Here is a 20,702-nt window from a genome sequence, read left to right on the forward strand (position 1 = left end):
GAAAACTCAGAAAGGCAGTTTACTGAGCTCAGGAATAAAATGAACGAACCAGAAGGAATAATTTACCAAAGAGATTGAAACTTAAAAAAGAACAAAACAAAAATTCTGGAGCAGAAGAACCCAATAAAGGAGATGAAGAGAACACATTAGAAGGCAATGGAAACAGAGCAGATCAGATGGAAGAGAGAATTAACAAGCTCGCAGACAGAAAAATAGAAATGATACAGGTGGAAGAGGACAGACAACTAAATCTAAAAAGAAGAAGAAATTCTACCAAAATTTTGAAGAATATTTAATACCTATGCTTCTCAAATTCTTCCCAAAAAACTTGAAGAGGAAGGAATGCTTCATAACTTAATAATAATGAAGCCAACATTACCCTGATACCAAACCAGACAAGGAAACACACAAAAAAGAAAATTACAGGCCTGTATCTCTGATGAACATAGATGCAAAAATCCTCAACAAAATATTAGCAAACTGAATACAATACATTAAAAGGATCATACATCATGATCAAGTGGGATTTATTCCAGGGATGCAAGGATGGTTCAACATCTGCAAATCAATCAACGTGATACACCACATTAACAAAATGAAAAATAAAATATGATCACCTCAATAGATGCAGAAAAAGCATTTGACAAAATTCAACACCCATTCATGGAAAAAACTCAATAAAATGGGTACAGAAGGAACATATATCAACATAATAAAGGCTATACATTACAAACCCACAGCTAACATCACATTCAACCGTGAAAAACTGAAAGCTATCACTCTAAGATCAAGACAAGATAAGGATGCCCACTCTCACCACTCTTATTAGTATTGGAAGTCCTGGCCAGTGCAGTCAAGAGAAATATAAAAAAGGCATGCAAATTGGAAAGGAAGAAGTAAAACGGTCACTATTTACAGATGACATATTATACATAAAAACCCTAAGGTCTCCACCAAAAAACAGTAATAAATGAATACAGTAAAGCTGCAGGGTACAAAATTAGTGTACAGAAATCTGTTGTGTTTCCATACACTAACAGTGAATTATCAGGAAGAGAAATTAAGAAATGCCATTTATAATTTTAACAAAAAGAATAAAATACCTAGGAATAAATTTAACCAAGGAGGTGAAAGACCTGTATACTGAAAACTATAAGACATTGATGAAAGAAATCGAAGAAGATGCAAAGAAGTGGAGTTAATCCATGCTCATGGATTGGAAAAATTAACATTGTTAAAATGTCCATATCACCTAGTGCAGTCTATTCAATGCAATCCCTATAAAAATCCCAATGACATTTTTCACAGAAATAGAACTAAAAATTCTAAAATTTATATGGATATACAAAAGACCCCGAATAGCCAAAAAAAATAGTGATTAAAAAAAAGAATGGAGCTGGAGGTATCACACTCCCTGATTTCAAATTATTATACTACAAAGCTATAGTAATCCAAACAACATAGTATTGGCAGAAAAACAGACACACAGATAAATGGCACAGAAATGAGACCCCAGAAATAACCCCACATGTATAAGGACAGTTAATATATGACAAAGGAGCAAAGAACATGCAATGGAGAAAGGATAGTCTCTTCAATAAATGGTGTTGGGAAAACTAGACAGTCACATGCAAAAGAATGAAACTAGACCATTATCTTACATCATACACAAAATTAACCCAAAATGGATTAAAGACTTGAATGTAAGATCTGAAACTACAAAACTTTTAGGTGAAACCATAGGCAGTATATTTTTTCATCAACCTCAGCAATATCTTACTGGATGTGTGTCCTCAGGCAAGGGAAACAAAAGCACAAATAAACAATAGGGACTACATCAAACTAGAAAGCTTCTGCACAGTGAAGGAAACTATCAACAAAACCAAAAGACTACCCACCAAATGGGAGATGCTATTTGTAAATCATACATCTGATAAGGCACTAATATCCAAAATATATAAAGAACTCATACAACTCAAGAACAAAAAACCAAACATCCTGAATACTTTTCCAGAGTAGACATACAGATGGCCAACAGGCACATGAAAAGATGTTCAACGTCACTAATTATTAGGGAAATGCAAATCAAATCCACAATGAGATATCACCTCACGTCCATTAGAATGGCTACCATCAAAAGGGCAAGAAAAACAAGTGATGGAGAGGATGTGGAGAAAGGGGAACCCTCCTCCACTGTTGGTGGGAATGTAAATTGGTGCAGCCACTATGGAAAATGGTATGGAGATTCCTAAAAAAATTTTAAGAATAATTAATTTTCTAGCTATTCTACTTCTGAACATTTATCCAAGGAATATGAAAACCCTAATTTGAAAAGGTACGTGCACCCTTATGTTCATTGCAGCATTACTTACAATAGGCAAGATACAGGAGTAGCCTAAGTGCCCCTCAGTGGAGGAATGGATAAAGAAGATGTGGTGTGTATATACAGTGGACTCAGACGTAAGAAAAACAAACAAAAAAAGACGAAATCCTGCCATTTGTGAAAACATGGGATGGACCTTGAGGGCTATTACGCTAAGTGAAATAAGTCAGAGAAAGACAAATATGGTATGACTTCATTCATGTGTGGGGTCTAAAAACAAACAAATGAACCAAACCAAACCAAACCAACACACAGATATATAGAACAGAGTAGTGGTTACCAGAGGGGAAAGTAGGTAGAGGGAAGGCCAAATGGGTAGAGAGGGTCAGCTTTTGGTGATGAGCACACTGTAATGTTGTACACATGAAATTTATATAATTTTTTTAGTGATTCAGTTATATATTTATATATTCTTCTTTACATTCTCTTCCATTATAGGTTATTACAAGCTACCAAGTATAGTTCCCTGTGCTGTACAGCAGTTCCTTGTTTATCTATTTTATATCTACTGCATGTGTGTATATCTTAATCCCAAACTCCTAATTTATCCCTCCCCTCCCCTCCCCTTCGGTAACCGTAAGTTTGTTTTCTATGTCTGTGAGTCTATTTCTGTTTTGTAAGTAAGTTCATTTGTATTTTTTAGATTCCACATACAAGTGGTATCATATGGTTATTTGTCCTTGTCTGACTTACTTCACTCAATATGATAATCTCCAAGTCCATCCATGTTGCTGCAAATGGCATTATTTCATTCTTTTTTATGGCTGGGTAGTATCCCATTGTGTATGTATACCACATCTTCTTATCCATTCATCTGTTGATGGGCACTTGGGTTGCGTCCATGTCTGGGCTATTGTAAATGGTGCTGCTGTGAACATTGAGAGGTGTGTATCTTTTCAAATTATAGTTTTTTCCAGATATATGCCCAGGAGTGGGATTGCTGTGTTTTCATTATGGGATTGTAATTTCCTGCTTCTTTGCACATCTGGTCATTTTTGTATCTCAGGCATTAAAAATTTTATGTTGCTAGGTTCTAGGGAAAAAAATGTGTCTAGTTCCTTATATTTCATTGTATATGTATATATGAAATGTGTAACATACATTTATTCTACATATATACACACACATATACATGTGGGTGTGTATATAATTTTATGTTTGCATGTTATATATGTATTTGTTTATTTACTTTTAGCTTTTTTCTGGGCTATAATTAAGTTACTTAGAAACATTTTGATCCTTTCCTGGCTTACTTTTAAGTGTTGGGCAAACCAGCTAAGCCTTCATTTTAGGGCTAGTTTGGCCTCACAGTGGACCAGTGGCCGTGCAAGCACTCTTCCGAGCATCCCAGCTGTCGCCCGTTGCGCCCTGGCCATGGGGCACGTGGCCTGTCCCAGCCCTGAGTGGCCTCTAGGGATTGATCCATTCACCTGTTTCCTTCCAGTGGCTCCTTTCTTGAACTCAGGGAGTCTCACCAGCATCTACTGACCAGACTCAGTGGGACTTGAGGCAAGCCCTCTGCAGACAGTCGCATCCTCTGCTCTCAGGGTGACGCCCCCTGAATTCCAGCTGTCTTAGCCTCCCTGAGTTCTCCATTCTGTTTCCTCAGCTCAAGGAGATGGCAGAGCTATGTGTGTTCCCCTCCCAGGGGTGTAGCCTTCAGGCGGGAAGCTGGGGCAACTGTAGGGCTCACATTTGTCTCTTCTTTTCAGAGATCTCTGTCCTGTGTGCCTTTTCCCCAGTGCTAGAAACTATTTTTTCAAATGTTTTGTCTGGTTTTTAGCTATTTAAGACAGTAGGAAAAACCCCGTCCTTGTTGCTTCGGCCATCTTGTCCATAAGTAAGTGGAAATGGCCTGATGGACTTGGAGCTGCATCTGTTCATTGGTAAACATACACTGAGCAGGGCGGTCCTTCTGACTGGGAGGGACTGGGTCCCCACCACCCACCCTGTCCACTTGAAGAAGCCAGGAAATCCTGCTTTCACTGTGAATAACCAGTGTTCATTTGCACTTCTTTACACAACTGACCAGGACAGAGACTCCTACTTCCACGATTGTTATAAAGCTCCTAGTATCCCAAAGGCTTCTGAGAACACCTTTAAAACTAAATTAACTTCACTGACAAAAGGTAAGGGTACATACGATACTTGAGGCGTAAGTGCTTGGAAATGAAGAAAACTCAAGGTACCTATCTTGGGTTGGAAGCAATGGTTTAGGAGCGAAAAACTCCTTGTCTGACTTTCAGAGGGAGGATTCTAACTCCCAGGTTCACAGCAGGTCAGACGGTTCCCCAGAAGGCAGCCCAGGGCTTGGCCTAGTTCTCGAGTGGTTCCCGGTGCTGCTATGACCTGCTTCCCTTGAAGAGCTCACTGAGCAGGGCCTGGTGAAGACAGTGGAGTGGGGGGGGGGGTGTGTGTCTGAATGCCGCCCCCCTTTTGTATTAAATAGAAAACCACTTTGCCGCGGTGGTGAGCCAGCTGCCCTCCAATTCTCTCCCCGGGCTGCCAGCCTGCACCCCATTCTCCAGTGGGACCAGGAAAGGGCCTTGCAGCAGAGCAGGGAGTAGTTTCACAGCTGGCTGTCAGCTCTGCCTGTCTATATGGTAGACTTTGCCATATAACTGCTTTAGGAGCTAGCAGGATATTCCTGAGCTACAGAAAGCAAGAAGACACTCTTAATCTGAATCCTTCAGTGGTCACGACGATGAATGTGTTAGCCTGAGGGAAAATGGGGAAAGTCAGATCCAAGTGGCTTCATATAATTTTCACAATGACTTCTGCGCAACTCGGATCCTGTTTTTTTTTTTATGAGAATGGGGAAATAAAATCAGTACCTTGAGGCCATGTGAGAAATATACCAGGAGCTTCAGTATGGTTAAAAAGGGCAGACTCTGAGCTAGGAAAAAAAAAGGATGAAGCTTACTTAAAGCACATGAAAACAACCCCAGAAATCTTTTCATCCTAAGATCTGAGTTGACCTAGTAGAAGTCACTTTTTTGTGTTAATTTGAACCTTTGACTTCCTGTTGGGGCCCGGGGCTGTTGAAGCCACATCCGAGGAAGGCTTCAGACTTGTTAGCCAAGTGGGGTGAAGCGCAGGTGGCCTGGAACTTTCCTGAGCCTCTTGCCGTCAACACTGTTCTCCAGCCATAGGCGGTGGCTAATCCACCTCCCCTCATGATAGTATTTACAATGGTATCGGCATTTATCTATCTTAGGGTCCTCTGAACAGAGCTTTGCAGTTAGTGAAGGCTTTCTGTTCACTAATTTCACATCAGACGTGAGGGGAGGGGGTGTCACGCCACCCTTGCGGGTGAGGAAACGGGGGAGTTTCAGTATCGAGAGAGGCTGAGTGACTTGGCCGGTTCTCAGCTGCAAGGACCCATGAGAAAACGGAGGTGCTAACTCCGAATTCTGCCGGGACGTGCTGCCCCGCCAGGATTGGTGGAGATCCCGGGCCAGGCCTCGGGACAACGCTCGCAGCACCTGTCTCCGTGTTCGGGCTCGCTCAGCACCTGCGGTACCCACCTGTGTCTGTAGGCAGCTTCGCGGTGCGTTCTCCCACGGGGGCGGCGGGGTCGGGAGCGCGGGTCTGCAGTCCCGCATCTGGAGAGGTTAAGAGGATGCTGGCTGTGCTCTGCTCACAGCTCCCCCGCGACTGACTGGAATCATTTGATACTAACTTTGCTAACTATGCGTTTGCATAAAGCGGCATAAATCAGCTCAGTTAATGTAGGGAAGGGCAAAAAGCTGCTAAGAAAACGTTCCTGGAGACTGATCCTCCTAACTCTGGAAGGGCGCCTGGCTTTACAGTGTCAGCTTAGTCGTGAAGAGCAGAGGTCGGGGTGCAGACTTTCACAACAATTAGGACGGCTGTGACAGCTGCTTCCAGAGACGGCTTGTGGAGCGCTTAGTGGCTAAGCCTGTAACACAGTTTGTTAAACTACAGACTAAAGAGTAATGATTTTTCCTAACACCAAACCATTTAAGGAAATTGACACTCATCTGTTTCCTTGAAAAATGAACTACAAAAACCAAATTTGCCAAATGGCCTGATATCATCTCCTGTACTGATTTCCAGCCCCCCACGCCCCGCTCTTCAGATTGAATCAAATTGGAAATTTATACCAAATGACTATAGAGTATTCATTTCCCAGCTAACTGACCGGACTTGTATTCCTCCGTCTTCTAACCTCAGGGTCCATCAGAGCAGTGCTGGCTTTGGTAGGAACACATGGAGATGTCAGAGGACAGGCAGGAAAGCGGGGCGGCCTCCTCCCCGGGGACAGGCAGGGCGAGACAGTGTGCATTTCAGGTGTACTGAGTTCTAGGTACTCCCAGAGGCCAAACGTGCGGGGGCTGTGACGGCCTCTGCGCCGTGCACCCTTTGTCATCAACAGGCTACGTAGTGTCCAGAAGCCACCCCTCCACACACAGCCTCGATCAGGGCGGCAGACGTGCTCTATTGTAAAGGCGGGCTGTCCTTCTGAGACTGTGATGATGCAGGTAACACTCCTGCTCAACTCTGTGAACCAAGACTTGGCCCACGGTAGATACTGAAAAAAACAGGTTTTGATGTGACCAAGATTATATAGAAAAAAACAGAAGTACACCAGTATTTTACTTTAAAGACTTTTTTTTTTTAACTTTCACAAAGGATTTGCTGTAAGCCTTCAAGTCATCTTGTCCAACCCCAAAGCTGTATTTAAGCGTCGTGGGTCCCAGCCTGGGATGCAGGAATCTGACTTTCTAAAGCAGATCACGACCGTCGAAGAACTGGAACCGAAAGCAAGTAACTGCACCAAGGTATTCATTGCACTCGTGCCTCTTGACTTTGCTGTGTGTCCCTTGAGAGCGTGGCTACCCATCAGGTCTCCTCCCCGCAGGTCCTCGTGTGGCACACTCGGACAGAGAAGGTGAACCTAGCCAACGAGCCCAAGTACCACCTGGACACGGTGACGATCGAGGTGTGACAGAGCCGCAGCTGGTGCTCTGGCGGGCGTGCGGGGTAGGGCTGCGGGCACCCGGGGGCCGTTTCCTCTGCTCTCCTCCCGACGGGCACCTGCTTACAGGGTGGTTGTGTCCGGAAGCTGAGCACGGGTAGAGACAGCCGCTCTTGTCTCCGTTTGTTCTGCATGCTCCCTTACAAGCAACCCGGAGGGTCTCTGTACAGCACAGCTAATGGCACGCAGGCTAGTACCATTCCCAGAATCTTCTTACATACTTTTTTTTCCCATTTGGCCTTATAATTAATTGGTAGAACTGAACAAAACAAACAGATGACAAGTGTTCTGTCAACAGCACATTCCCAATTTGTGACTCTGCAACGTGAAGTAACTTTTGTAAGACTGGTGGCAGTATACATCATAGGAAATAAAACCCACAAAAAAGGTCTATGGATTCATCTGTTTAATACAGGGATATGACATCTGTCAGTACTAGGCACCATAAAATGTAAACACAATTACTGTCATAAACCTGGATACGCCTTCAAGGGTTGAAGTGGCTTGTTTAGTTACCCTGTTTGCATCTAGTGCAGAGAAAGGTCTCGTGTTTGTTAGCGCTACGTGTACATAGGAAGAGATCCCAATTACAAGGGAGGCAGGTAAAATCTGACTTCTTCAAACATTCGTTAAACAACTAACTTCGTAGTAACATCCAGGTTTATCTTCCTTTCTCTAACCACGTTCCCGGTTAAGCACATCATAGCAACAGCACAGTGACGTGAATGATGACATAAAAGAATCTGGATACACTAGAAAACAGTGCTCAGTGATACATTGACATTCTATTTATATGATTAAACATTTGATCATACAGTACCTTCCTACGGGATTACTGGCTAATCTGGGGGTGGGGTCATACTGTTAGAGGTATTACTAACAAACATGATAGCTACTTCCCTTATATGCAAACATGAGAGCTACAATTTCCTCGAGAGGGAAACTGATCATGCACGTTGACCGAGCAGCTTCCCAGATACGGTGTCTATGAAATCCTGGGAAATGTGAGCAAAAGCTGCCCTCGACATGAAATGGTTTCTCAGCCTGCTTTTCACCACAGCAAATTTAATCCATCAGTACAGACCAACACGGTCAATCAATCAGATAATGCTTAATATGAACAAATGGGGAGAAAAGAAAAAAATATTATGTACACGAATGAACAGGGGAACCCGGCTGCATCTCCGCAGGAATGTCAGGGGGGAGCGCGGTGGGCCGTGCTGCAGGGTCACTTCCACAGCTGCGTGCTGAGCGTCTGACCTGACGAGGCCCCCGACCACCCCGCTGCCCCCGCCGTGGTGCTGGGGGGCTGGCTGAAGCCTGCCGCGGGGCTTGCGCCGCCCAGGCTCAGGCCAGCCATCTGCTGGTTCACCTGTGAACACACAAAAGGCATCCTTCACTTTGCAGGCCTGGTTTCTTCAGCCACTGCTAGACATTTCTAATGGCCAGCCTATTTTAGTAGAAGTGGGCCTTTACTCGAAGTTGATTTACTCAGAGAGACACGGACACTTAATAGCAACTCTAAGTATTTTTCATCCATGTGAACAGCTGTCCGAGCCCTGGAGTAAAAGCAGCCGACCACACGATGCTTTCTCCACAGAAAGCAAATAGCTACCGTGTTCCCTTCTTGGTTGCTATTTCCTTCTGCTTTTCAACCCTGTCTATAAAGTGGTCTGAAGTCATTTTATATTTATTCATTTTCTGGACTCAATTTCTTGTCCCCCAAAGATTAACCACAACTGGAAAAAGTACCAAAGCAATCGCTGAATCCATATCTGGATGTGCCATGAGTCTGCTATTCGAACTTTCAACTATACTAGCAATACTTTCAACCATATACTTTCTAGGATATGCCTTCAACTATAGCTTAACTACTAAGGACTAAGGAAATGTCTGAAAGTAAACTACTCCAAAATTATGAACTGTATATGATGGCAATTGTTCTGTCTTTATTCAAGTCTTAAATAGCTCTGTATACTTTATAAATATTTAAAAAGGTCATAAAACATATTTTTCTTTTGCTATAGCCAACCATATAAACGCCTATTGTATGACAAAAGGTGTAAGATTACATGTACTTTCCTTCCAGACTGGAGTCCTAAAGGTGTAAGATTACATGTACTTTTCTTCCAGACTGGAGTCCTGTGTACATAAGCCTCCTAACCCTCCCCTGTGGTGCTCTCACTTCTAAGACTGATGGTAAGTGAAGGAAAGGCAAGATTTACTACTAAGTAGAGTGGATTCAAAACCTATGCTCAGGGCTTCCCTGGTGGCGCAGTGGTTGAGAGTCCGCCTGCCGATGCAGGGGACGTGGGTTCGTGCCCCGGTCCAGGAAGATCCCACATGCCACGGAGCGGCGGGGCCCGTGAGCCATGGCCGCTGAGCCTGCGTGTCCGGAGCCTGTGCTCCGCAACGGGAGAGGCCCCAACAGTGAGAGGCCCTCGTACCGCAAGAAAGAAAAAAAAAAAGATTAAAAAAAAAAAATCTATGCTCAGGGTTGGATTGTATTAATAAAGTTCAACCGTCTGCAGTTCTTAGTTCTTCAAAAACCCTAATACTAACCACATCACTGATGAGGGAGGCACAGTGTCTGGAGGGGCAGGTCGCTTCTTCCTAGGTACTGAAGGATGTTTAGTACCTGTCATGGCCAGCAGACCCCACCAAGAGAGAGCTGGAGAAGAGCACCCCCTTCGGCGGGCCCGGAAGTAAGGTGGGGTAAGTCCTTACTGGTTCAGCAGGCACCCTAACCTGGGCTGGGTCTGCTTCAGCATTCCGGCTGCACAAAAGCTATTACTGACATTTGACACTTAACGATTTTTGAGATTCCCAGAGTGCACAGACCAATGTCATATAGATATTCCTTTAAATAGTGACAGTAAAAAATAACTTGGAACATTCATGGGATATATAGTGATTTTGCTAATAATGTCGGTTAGAAATTGCTATATACTATTCCCTGAATGCTGACGAGAACAGAAGTCAAGGGCATCAAAATACCAGAGGAACATCAAATAAGGAAGTGTACAAGGAAGAAGAGTGGGACCACGAACCTAGGTCTGAGGCCTCTGTCTGTGAAGCCAGAGGAAAGTCAGAATGGATTTGAAAGAGGTAATATAAAATGTCATCTCCTGGCTCTAAACTAACTTAGGCAGAAATAGGGTTTTGTAATATGAGGGGATGTAAGACACAAATATGGACTGGTTCATATCTTATGGGAATTCTTGAACTAGTGTATATTTTTTTTAAACATAAATGTGACTATAAGTAAGAAGAAAATACAACTTTAGAAATGTATTTGAACAAAAAGATTTTTTATAAATCCACGCACAGCCTAGATCTCTCAAAAACAGTGCTCTGAGAATATGAGGCTGGGTTGTTTTCTAATTTGTGAAAGTTACCAAGAGCCCCCAAAATTATTAGTGAAAATAGGTTGGTCTAGGTGGTCTATACAAACAACCCACCAGGGGGCTGGGTTTAAAGCTTGGTGCTAATTTCAAAAGATGCCCAAGATAATTTCTAGCTGTTACAAACAAATGAGGGACATTCACCATTACAGCTGTGTTATAATCAGAAATGAAAAAATGCTTAACATTCTCTACAGAATATTCTAAATATAGGAACAATGACAGCTCATTTGTCTATTTGATTAAACAGTTTTTACCTTTTATAACATTATCCCTACTCAATTCTTTCTGCCAGATTGTTAGATTTAAAAACAAATAAAACCATTCAGAAAACAAGATCTGGTTTCTCTGATTTTGGAGAAATTGGAGAGAAAGGACCCTACCTGAGAGAGGTTCCATGGGGGCTGCTGAGCTGGCGGCAGGCCAAACTTACTCTGGGCCGCACCCGCGTGTCCCACCATCCCTCCTGGGGGGCCGACCACACTCTGCGGAAGTGGCATCACCCCAGTCTGTGCGTTTCCCATGAAGCCGTTGGGCAGGGGCACGCCCACCATCACGCCCGCGCTCGGCCCCATCACGCTTCCCGCAAGGCCAGGAGCTGCAGGCACAGGCCCGCCCATGGACGGGAAGCCTTGAAATGCAGCCGGTGCTTGTGAGGGAAACGGTATATTTGTGGGTCCCATAAACACACCTGCAGCAGAAGAACCGAGCAGAGAAAACAAACGAAGAGAACAGGGTTACCGCATAGCGCTGCACTCGCCTCTGTCAGCACAGAAACAGGAGCCCGTCTTGCTGAACTACCCACGGCAAAGGCTTTCCTTCTGGTCTGGCTCCTGTTGCTCAGAGCAGCTCACACCTGCACCCTCAGGGCTGGTTACTTCCAGGAAGCAGACAAATCAGTTAGGAGCCTGAGCAAATTTAACTAGGGTAAATAAATCCTGTGCAACAGCTACATAAAACATCCATTGTGAAGACCAAACTATATAGCATGAGACTGTGTTTCTGCTGATTTGCACCACTGGTCTCTCACTACCAAGTAAACAAGTCAGAGTGGACTGTCGCTGGCTTTAATGGAAGCAGCTGAGACGTCACATAATTTCAGCTCTTATGTGAAATGCAGCCCATTATTTTAGAGGAAATGACAGATTAAAACTGTGTAAACATAAATCTTTACCGTGCTAGTATTTCTTTTGAATATATTAAAAGAAAAACCTCAAAGCTTTTTTTGATTTCATGTGATATTTCAGACTTACTGTTTACGTGCAGAAAGAATACCATACTGTACAGAGTTATAAACTTCAGGCAAATCAAATTTAAATAATTCTTCAAAGATAATCCCTGTCCTATAAGGCTTGTGAAACATTAAGTGACGTGCGACCAGCTTGTTAATCCTAAATGAATAAAGTTTTGTGCATTCTAATCCTAATGCTTCTTTCATTTCAGTTTTGTAGTTGTGTAAACTGCAACAACAAATGCACTCACTACACAGAAAACACAAGGAAGAAATGTAATTGACATTACATAAGCACAAAGAATACACTTCTAGTGATGTCACTGCAATTCACGGAAAGCAGATTTCAAATGCATTACCAGGAGCACTCTGCTGCTGGGTGGTCCCCGTGCCATACAGAGACAAGATGGAGTCTTTGGAGAGCTGTTTCTTGGCCACCTCTTCTGACTTAGTAGTTTGCTCAGTGAATAGATCCAGATCCCCAGATGTCACTGCAGACAGAGCGGCAACTGCTGGTACAGAGGACGTCCCCTGAGACAGATACCAAAACAAGCTGTCGAATTCTGCATAATAAAACACAGCTCATCCATTCCTTGAAATCCAAATGAAGGTATGAAATTAGAAACTGAACAACTGTAGAAGGTAACATGGTGACACTAAAGGGAATCGCTGACAAAGCCCATGCAAAACCTACATGCAGGATAGAGGAACATTTCCTATTTTGAATCTGTTAATGTAAAAGGAGTAGATAGAACCTCTCTGATGCTGAGTTCTGCCCACCACATCCTGACCACAGTGGCTTCAACAACAGGCATGTGGTGCCGCTTAAGGACCAGCATTCCTGGGAGATGTTCGCACATCTCCTGATTGTTCGCACAATCACTGCTGCCAAGAACTGGCATCCCTTGGAGTGAAGAACATTTCTACAACTACAGCAGACTGCAGGAGGGTCCTGCAATGGCTGATTTTGTCTTCTTTGGGGGGGAAAAAAAGTTTTGATTTTCAAAAGCAACATCATGATATTTTTATGAACCGAATCTAATCCGTTTTTACCGCAACATTAGAATGCTTCCAGTCTACCCAGATATGAGGTCCAGCAAAACTGCGACCACTGCACTCTCCCCTACACCTTGCATTCCGCTTGTAGACAGGGGTAAGAACACGAATACAAATGAGCATGTGGATATTGTAATACAAAACAAAAAATTTCACTTCATCTCCTGTGTCTTGCACACAGATAGTATTACACAGTCACAACTGACACCTCACTTTAATGATCTCTGTGGTCACTAAATATTCAATCACATTTGCGTATAGGGAATTGACTTAGATATGAAGAGTTTCAGAGAAGTCTATGAAGACTAGTAAAAACTGGATAAGAGTCTTCTCAAACTATAGAATGAGGTGAGCAGCAAGTAGAAGTTAAATCATAGTGTACATGATTTGGCTTGAATTTTTAAAAAATCAAACATTTAATGCCTTGGCTAAAAAACCTTTCAATAAATTAGCCTCCAAGCATTATGCTCACAAACAAACTTAAGCAGAACAATATTTTGAATCTATTATGACATCAAGCAAGAATTTTAAGACAGGAAAAAAAAGCCACATAATTTTGCAAAAGATCTGAAATGTGTAAGAAACCGGACATGATGGAATTCAAATACAACAGTAGGCTTGAATCAAATATATCTGACGTAGCAATGAAGCAGAAGGCAGAGGCCGAGAGCGTGGGCCCTGCAGCCAGCCTGCAGGCTCGCCCCAGTGCCCTCGGACCTGCCACTCCGCCTTCCCTCTGGGCCCAGGGAGGAGCTGCCTTACCGCCACGCCCCACGGCCACATGGAGTGCTTGGCAGACGCCAGCATTGGCTGTTAGTGTTGCTAGGTGACAAAGCAGCCACACCTCACTAAATGATCCTCCAGCACCTTTAGTTTCTGTTCAGTCTAAAAACCTGCTCAAAACCCTGGGGTCTGTTCCCTGAGGAGGACACAGACGTGTGAGAAAACCTGAAGTGCTTGGGAAAGCTACTATTATTCCACCTCAGGCTAGAGCAGCCCCGTGCTCCAGACGCGTGTGTTTCTTCCGATGAACGCCTGCCTCCACAGGGACACAGTCTAAGCACAGCCACGCCAGGCAGCATGGCTAGCAGGTGCTCGAACGGCCATTTACGGGGCGGGTGATGGGGGCGCCCCACGTGCCGGCAGGACCACTCCAAGGTAAAAGGAGAGCCACTGCTGCCGGTACGCGCGCACTTTCCGGAGGCCGCAGGATCCCCAGGCAAAGGCTCTCTGGCCGTCTGGGATCCGGGGCCAAACCGACGACAGGCCACAGCACCTGTGTGAGTCTAGATGCTGTGGGGATGTGGATATGATGGACAGAACAGGAAAGGGAGGGCTTCTACGTGTCACCCTGGGGGACACTGGAACGACACCCCTCAACCCCCAGTACACGCATCCTCGCGGGTCAGCTGAGCGTTCCCAGCCCCTCAGGGAAGACTGCACAGCCAGACAGGAAAGCAGACGGTCACATCAATCCAGCTCACATTCATGTGAGGGGAAATCTCCAACCAGAATTTGCACCACACTCAGAAAATCAGGACTGAAAGACGCAGGGTTCAGAGTAATTCCTAGTGGGGTCCAATTCAATTTCACAGCATAAAAAGCCACCAAATCAGTAAACTATGTACAATGTGTGTGTGTAAAATGTGTGCTTTAACCCACCTTCTCTCTCCCTCCCCCAATTTTCAAAGACATTATTTTGACAAAATGTCTGGATTAGAGTCTTTACATGTAGTTTGGACGGAAGATAATTCTGTTCACCAAATTATTTTAGAGGGCTCCATAAAACTGACACCATTTTGGTCCAAAAACATTCAGAAAAAGAATGAGGTGTGATTTTGAAGACCTGCCCTGTCTCCTCTCAGGTACAGAGGCCCAGCACGAAGGCCAGGGCGGCCCTGGGGGCACGAGGAGGAGCTGCACGCACACTGAGGGGGGCTGAGGTCCGCACTGTCCGGCTCGCTGCTCTCCCTGTACAGAACCCACGGGGCCTCGGCTGGCCTGGGGTCTAACGCGCAAGCAGCTGCAGAGCGGTTCCCGCCCCGCAGTGGAGTCTAAGGAAGGCGGGCCGGCCGAACGGCCCGCTAGAACGCTAGACCAAAAGAAGCTGCTTTGCATGCTCGGACTGTCAAGTATCCCAAATACTTCTTTCCACACCCAAAATGTTAGCGTGAGACGACTTCTTTTACTACCACACGCATACCCACGGCTGCACACATTCACAAGGTAATTAATGTTAACCGAAACGATACTAGCAATACTTAGTTCCTCTTTTTACGTGTTGGGGGAAGGAGGAGAAGAGGCAAAGCCATAAAATAAAGCTATCTTCTCTGAAAATAAACAGCGATGCTGCAGATGAAGCTCCACTTAAACTAATGATTCCTCAGAAATCTATCTGCTCAATTCCAGCGTTAATTATACAACGACTATCATAATGACAATAAATATATATAATAAAAATACACGTAATTCGTCTTCCTAATAAGACATTGGTTCTTTCTTGTTAAAACTTTCCATCCAAACAATTCCCATTTGGCTCAGGTTTTCTAGAGACAGAGAAATATTTTACCTCAAAAATTATACTTTACTACAAAAAACTAGTTGCTTATTTGTAAATTTAAAACAGAATCTAGGGCTTCCCTGGTAGCGCAGTGGTTGGGAGTCCGCCTGCCGATGCAGGGGACACGGGTTCGTGCCCCGGTCCGGGAGAATCCCACGTGCCACGGAGCAGCTGGGCCTGTGAGCCATGGCCGCTGAGCCTGCGCGTCCGGAGCGTGTTCTCCACAGCGGGAGAGGCCACAACGGTGAAAGACCCCCGTACCGCAAAAAAAAAAAAAAACACAAACAAACAAAAAAAAACCCAAAACAGAATCTTAAGTTGTGGGCTTAAGAGTAACCTATGTCCCTGGAAGTTATATATTAATATCTCACCTTAAAGACAAATACTGCACGGTATCACTTATATGTGAAATCTTAAAAAAAGGCAAACCCATAGAAACAGAGCAGAATGGTGTTTGCCAAGGGCTGGGAGGCAGGTACACATTTTCAGTTATAAGATGTGAGATCTGAGGATCTAATGCATAATATGGTAGCTATAGTTGATTATATTGTATTGTATAAATGAAATTCAATGAGAGTAGATTTTAAGCATTCTCACACACAAAAAAGGTGAATTTGTGAGATAATATATGTGTTAATTAACTTAGTGGTAGGAATCTTCACAACGAATATATATATCAACACGTTACGTTATACATTTTAAACATATAATTTTATTTTTCAATTATACCACAATAAAGCTGAAAAAATATTTGACATATTTAACAACAAAAAAAAGATGTGACCAACAAGGGATTAATCTCCAAAATATACAAACAGCTCATGGAGCTCAATATCAAAAAAACCAAACAACCCAATCCAAAAATGGGCAGAAGACCTAAATAGACATTTCTCCAAAGACATACAGATGGCTAAAAAGCACATGAAAAGATGCTCAACATCTCTAATTGTTAGAGAAATGCAAATCAAAACTACAATGAGGTACCACCTCACACTGGTCAAAATGGCCATCATCATAAAAATCTACAAACAATAAATGCTGGAGAGGGTGTGGAGAAAAGGGAACCCTCTTGCACTGTTGGTGGGAATGTAAATTGGTGCAGCCACTATGGAGAACAGTATGGAGGTTCCCTAAAAAACTAAAAATAGAACTACCATACGACCCAGCAATCCCACTACTGGGCATATACCCAGAGAAAACCGTAATTCAAAAAGACACATGCACCCCAATGTTCATAGCAGCACTGTTTACAATAGCCAGGACATGGAAGCAACCTAAACATCCATCAACAGAGGTATGAATAAAGAAGATGTGGTACGTATATACAATGGAATATTACTCAGCCATAAAAGAATGAAACAATGCCATTTGTAGCCATTTGTAGAAGATGTGGTACGTATATACAATGGAATATTACTCAGCCATAAAAGAATGAAACAATGCCATTTGTAGCAACATAAACCTAGGGATTACCATACTGAGTGAAGTCAGAGAAAGACAAATATAATATGATATCACTTGTATGTGGAATCTAAAATACGACACAGGGACTTCCCTGGCATTCCAGTGGTTAAGACTCCTCGCTTCCACTGCAGGGGGTGGGGGGCACGGGTTTGATCCCTGTAAGGTCCCACACATGCTGCGTGGTGTGGCAATCAATCAATCAATCAATCAATAAAATACGACACAAATGAACTTACTTACAAAACAGAAATAGACTCACAGACATAGAAAACAAAGTTATGGTTACCAAAGGGGAAAGGGGGGGAGGGATAAATCAGTTTGGGATTAACATATACACACTACTATATATAAAACAGTTAACCAACAAGGACCTACTATATAGCACAGGAAACTATACTCAATATTTTGTAATAACCTATAGGGGAAATGAATCTGAAAAAGAACACATATGTATATAACTGAATCACTTTGCTGTACACCTGAACCTAACACAGCACTGTAAATCAACTAGACTTCAATTAAAAAAATAAATAAATAAAGGCAAAAGAGAAAAAAAAATTCCATGTAAAGTTAAGAAGGCAAGTCAAAATTTCTTTACCACTGATACTTTTAAAAAATCTTTATCGTTAATATTACGTTCTAAATAATTTTTTAAAAAATCATTAAAATAAAAAAAGGCAGATTTTAAGGCTAAGAAATAACGTGTCTTCATAAAAAAGCATATGGGTACTGAGTTTGCTAGAATTTCTTGTTCTCAGTTTCCCTGCACCCGGAAGGAAACACTGTCCTGGGCTGGCCCGACAGAGCACACGTTCACACGCCAAACAGTTCAAAACCCTCTGAAGTAAGTAACCTTGTGGATCGCAGGCAAGGCTGAAACAGTCCGAGTTTTCCCACTTACTCATTCTAAACACCGTTTGCCTAGAGCAAGAGTTAGCAAACTTTAGACAGTGACTCGTAGGCTTTGTGGGTCATAGACTATCTGCTGCAACTACTCAACTTGCTTTTGCAGTGTGAAAGCGGCCACAGACAGCATGTAAGTAAACGGAGTGGCCGTCTCCAATCACACTTTATTTGCGAAAACAAGCTGCAGGCTTAGTTAGCCAACTCCTGGCCTAAAGATCTAGAGGCTTTCAAGTAAGAAACAATTCAAAATTGAAACTTTCCAAAAAGAAAATACACAGTGTAAAACCATACTCTTAACACATACCTGAGCTGGCGGCAGGACAGTTGCAGGTAAGGGATTAGAAATCATCGGTCCAAAGATGTCCAGATCATCGTTCAAGGCCTGTCCCGTGGCTGTGTTCCCATTAGTCACTGGCACCTCGGCAGGGCCGTCTGAAAAGAACGTAGATTCTTGTCTTAAAGATTCTAGAATCTCTTAAATTACTTGAAACATGGCTTTATTCTAAAAATATATGGTTAAAAGTTCAAAAAGTTAACAACAAAATGTATGCCCTCCTTCTACCCCAGGCTCTCTCCTCTCTCCCAAAGAAACCATTTCCAGTTTTGTTTGTTCTCAAAGAAATATTCTTTACCCACCAGTTTCCAAGTATATATGCAAACCCCTTTTTAACAAATGGTATTATACTACTGACATTATTCTGTGTCCTGATGCTTCCTTACATGTAAGGTACTGTTCTGAGTACTTTACATATATTAACTCATTTAATCCCATAACCTTATGAAACTGGTACTACTTTTGTGGTCACTGGCTAAGCTGGGATACGATACCATGTTCCTACGAAGGCTGCCTCTCCATAAATATGCATGTGTGTGTGCGCGCACACACGTGTGTGTGTGTGTGTGTGTTTCCAATATTACTTCATATCACATTTACCTACCTTGGAAATAAATTTTAATGGTTTAAAATGTCTGGAATGTTAAATTTTAAAGTTACATAAGGAAAAAAACTGGACAGAAAGAAAACAAACATACACTATACACTGATTCCGTAGGAAGTATCCACAAAACACTGAAACAGACCCTTTCTGTACTCAAGTGCGGCCACCCTCAGTGTTGGGTGCACTGAGCCGCCGGGCGGCACCGACACCCCTGACGTCAGTCCAGAACTCACAAGTGTCGGGTGGGGGGCGGTGCAGAGAGCTTGCAAGCACGGGGTTTCAGGGAGCAGGACAGCTCACACGGCTCAGTTTTCCGTGGTCACGACCCAAGGAGCAGTTCAGAACATCACAATTCCAATCTCCGAGGACTTACATCCTAATCGAGCTCCCACTTTACAGCTTACAACCTCACTTGATCCCTCTGCTGAACCACACACTCCTCGAAGGCAAATGAGGCATCTTCTAAGACGCCTTCGGCAGGGAGGGGGATGGACGTCTTGCACAGAGTAGATCCTTGGATACTGAACAGATTTAACGCAAGGTCTACCACGTACTAGGTATTTCTAACACAACCCACAGAAACTCACAGATTTCTTCTCTTTTTTTGAGGTGTAACTATAGAAATTAGTATCTTTTATTTCCCTGTTTAAGCTTCAGTGAAACAAATTATCATTAATTGCAATGAATAAATGGTCACAGTAAAATATTCTTTACTACTTAATTTATAAAAGTGTGTGTGAAACCCATGAAAGGTTAGTTTGGAAGAAACCAACTGCAAATATTTTTCAATAATTTTCCATGATATCACATTATCAGAGCCATAAAAAAAATATACTCAGCACATATGTTTATGCGTTACACGTTATATCTCTATAAGCACTACGGACAATTTAAAGGTGAAGCAATAAAACAATGCGTAGATTATTACTAATTTATAATATACAGAATTTTAAGCTAACACACAACCATGACATGAAAGAATTCAAATATGACTCATACATGAAAGTAATTTTTTCCATTTCTAACTCATTCAAAGCGGCAACATTCATTCTGAAGTTAGACTTCTTTCAGGTGCTATTTTATGTTTTCCAGCCCATTCCACATTCCATTTACCTGATGTGTAGTACATCAGGTAATATGAACCAGAAATAAAATATTTTAGAAGGACAGGGTATTCTAGATTAAAAACACAACTAAAGGAACATCTCTGTGCCATCCACAACTCAGTAAAGAAACTCAAATAACACTGCCATGTGAGTCAGTGGTGCTTGAACCCCTAAGCTACAGAGCTGAGGACAGGGGAGCAACCTCATCAAACAGCCATGTTCATTCTATCACATGAACATGGAAGCACTTTATTAGCAGAAAATATGACTGTATTTCATGCAACTTAAACTCGCAAACAGAAGCACATGTCCTCCAAAATAAACCACAACCAAGAGGAACAAAAGTAAAAATGAGCATAAGTAACTATTTCCAGTTTTTCAGTTAAAACTTTTTGCTGTTTCAAGTAATAGCAAACACTAACAATTAGGATACATTTATATTAAAAAAAACTTTAAACATGAGAAAATGCTATCATTAACTTATTATTATTACCACTATTATTATTTTTGGTGAATTGGGGAAAAAGGTATCAATCTATTTTTTGCCCCAGGACATGTCAATTGGCTTGTACAACATCAGTGAGCTCAGGATGCGCTGTGTGAGAACCAAGAGGCTCAGCGACTACAGGCAAATAATGTGTTTGCATTACTT

The 20,702-nt window shown here is 42.7% G+C and overlaps 2 protein-coding genes across 6 annotated transcripts in view; one reads left to right on the top strand and one right to left on the bottom strand.

The window, feature by feature from the left end:
* The window catches only part of B3GAT2 (beta-1,3-glucuronyltransferase 2), a 78,128-nt gene extending 70,773 nt beyond the window's left edge, over nucleotides 1-7,355 (top strand). For both annotated transcript variants that reach the window (XM_027093030.1, XM_027093032.1), the window contains exons 3-4: nucleotides 7,040-7,188; nucleotides 7,269-7,355. In XM_027093030.1, the coding sequence (XP_026948831.1) occupies nucleotides 7,040-7,188; nucleotides 7,269-7,355 (236 nt within the window). The remainder of the gene's footprint in view (nucleotides 1-7,039; nucleotides 7,189-7,268) is intronic.
* The window catches only part of SMAP1 (small ArfGAP 1), a 150,693-nt gene continuing 137,006 nt past the window's right edge, over nucleotides 7,016-20,702 (bottom strand). For 3 of the 4 annotated variants that reach the window (XM_027093001.1, XM_027092993.1, XM_027093008.1), the window contains 4 exons: nucleotides 18,311-18,438; nucleotides 12,380-12,551; nucleotides 11,173-11,480; nucleotides 7,016-8,757 (listed from right to left, as the gene is read on the bottom strand). In XM_027093001.1, the coding sequence (XP_026948802.1) occupies nucleotides 8,614-8,757; nucleotides 11,173-11,480; nucleotides 12,380-12,551; nucleotides 18,311-18,438 (752 nt within the window). In that variant the 3' untranslated portion in view covers nucleotides 7,016-8,613. Of the gene's footprint in view, nucleotides 8,758-11,172; nucleotides 11,481-11,549; nucleotides 11,667-12,379; nucleotides 12,552-18,310; nucleotides 18,439-20,702 lie in introns of all 4 variants that reach the window. The other variant, XM_027093018.1, reaches the window with a different exon arrangement.

This window comes from Aethalodelphis obliquidens, unplaced genomic scaffold (assembly GCF_003676395.1).
Source record: "Aethalodelphis obliquidens isolate GAN/ISIS:26980383/991018 unplaced genomic scaffold, ASM367639v1 scaffold3, whole genome shotgun sequence".
Lineage (NCBI taxonomy): Eukaryota > Metazoa > Chordata > Mammalia > Artiodactyla > Delphinidae > Aethalodelphis > Aethalodelphis obliquidens.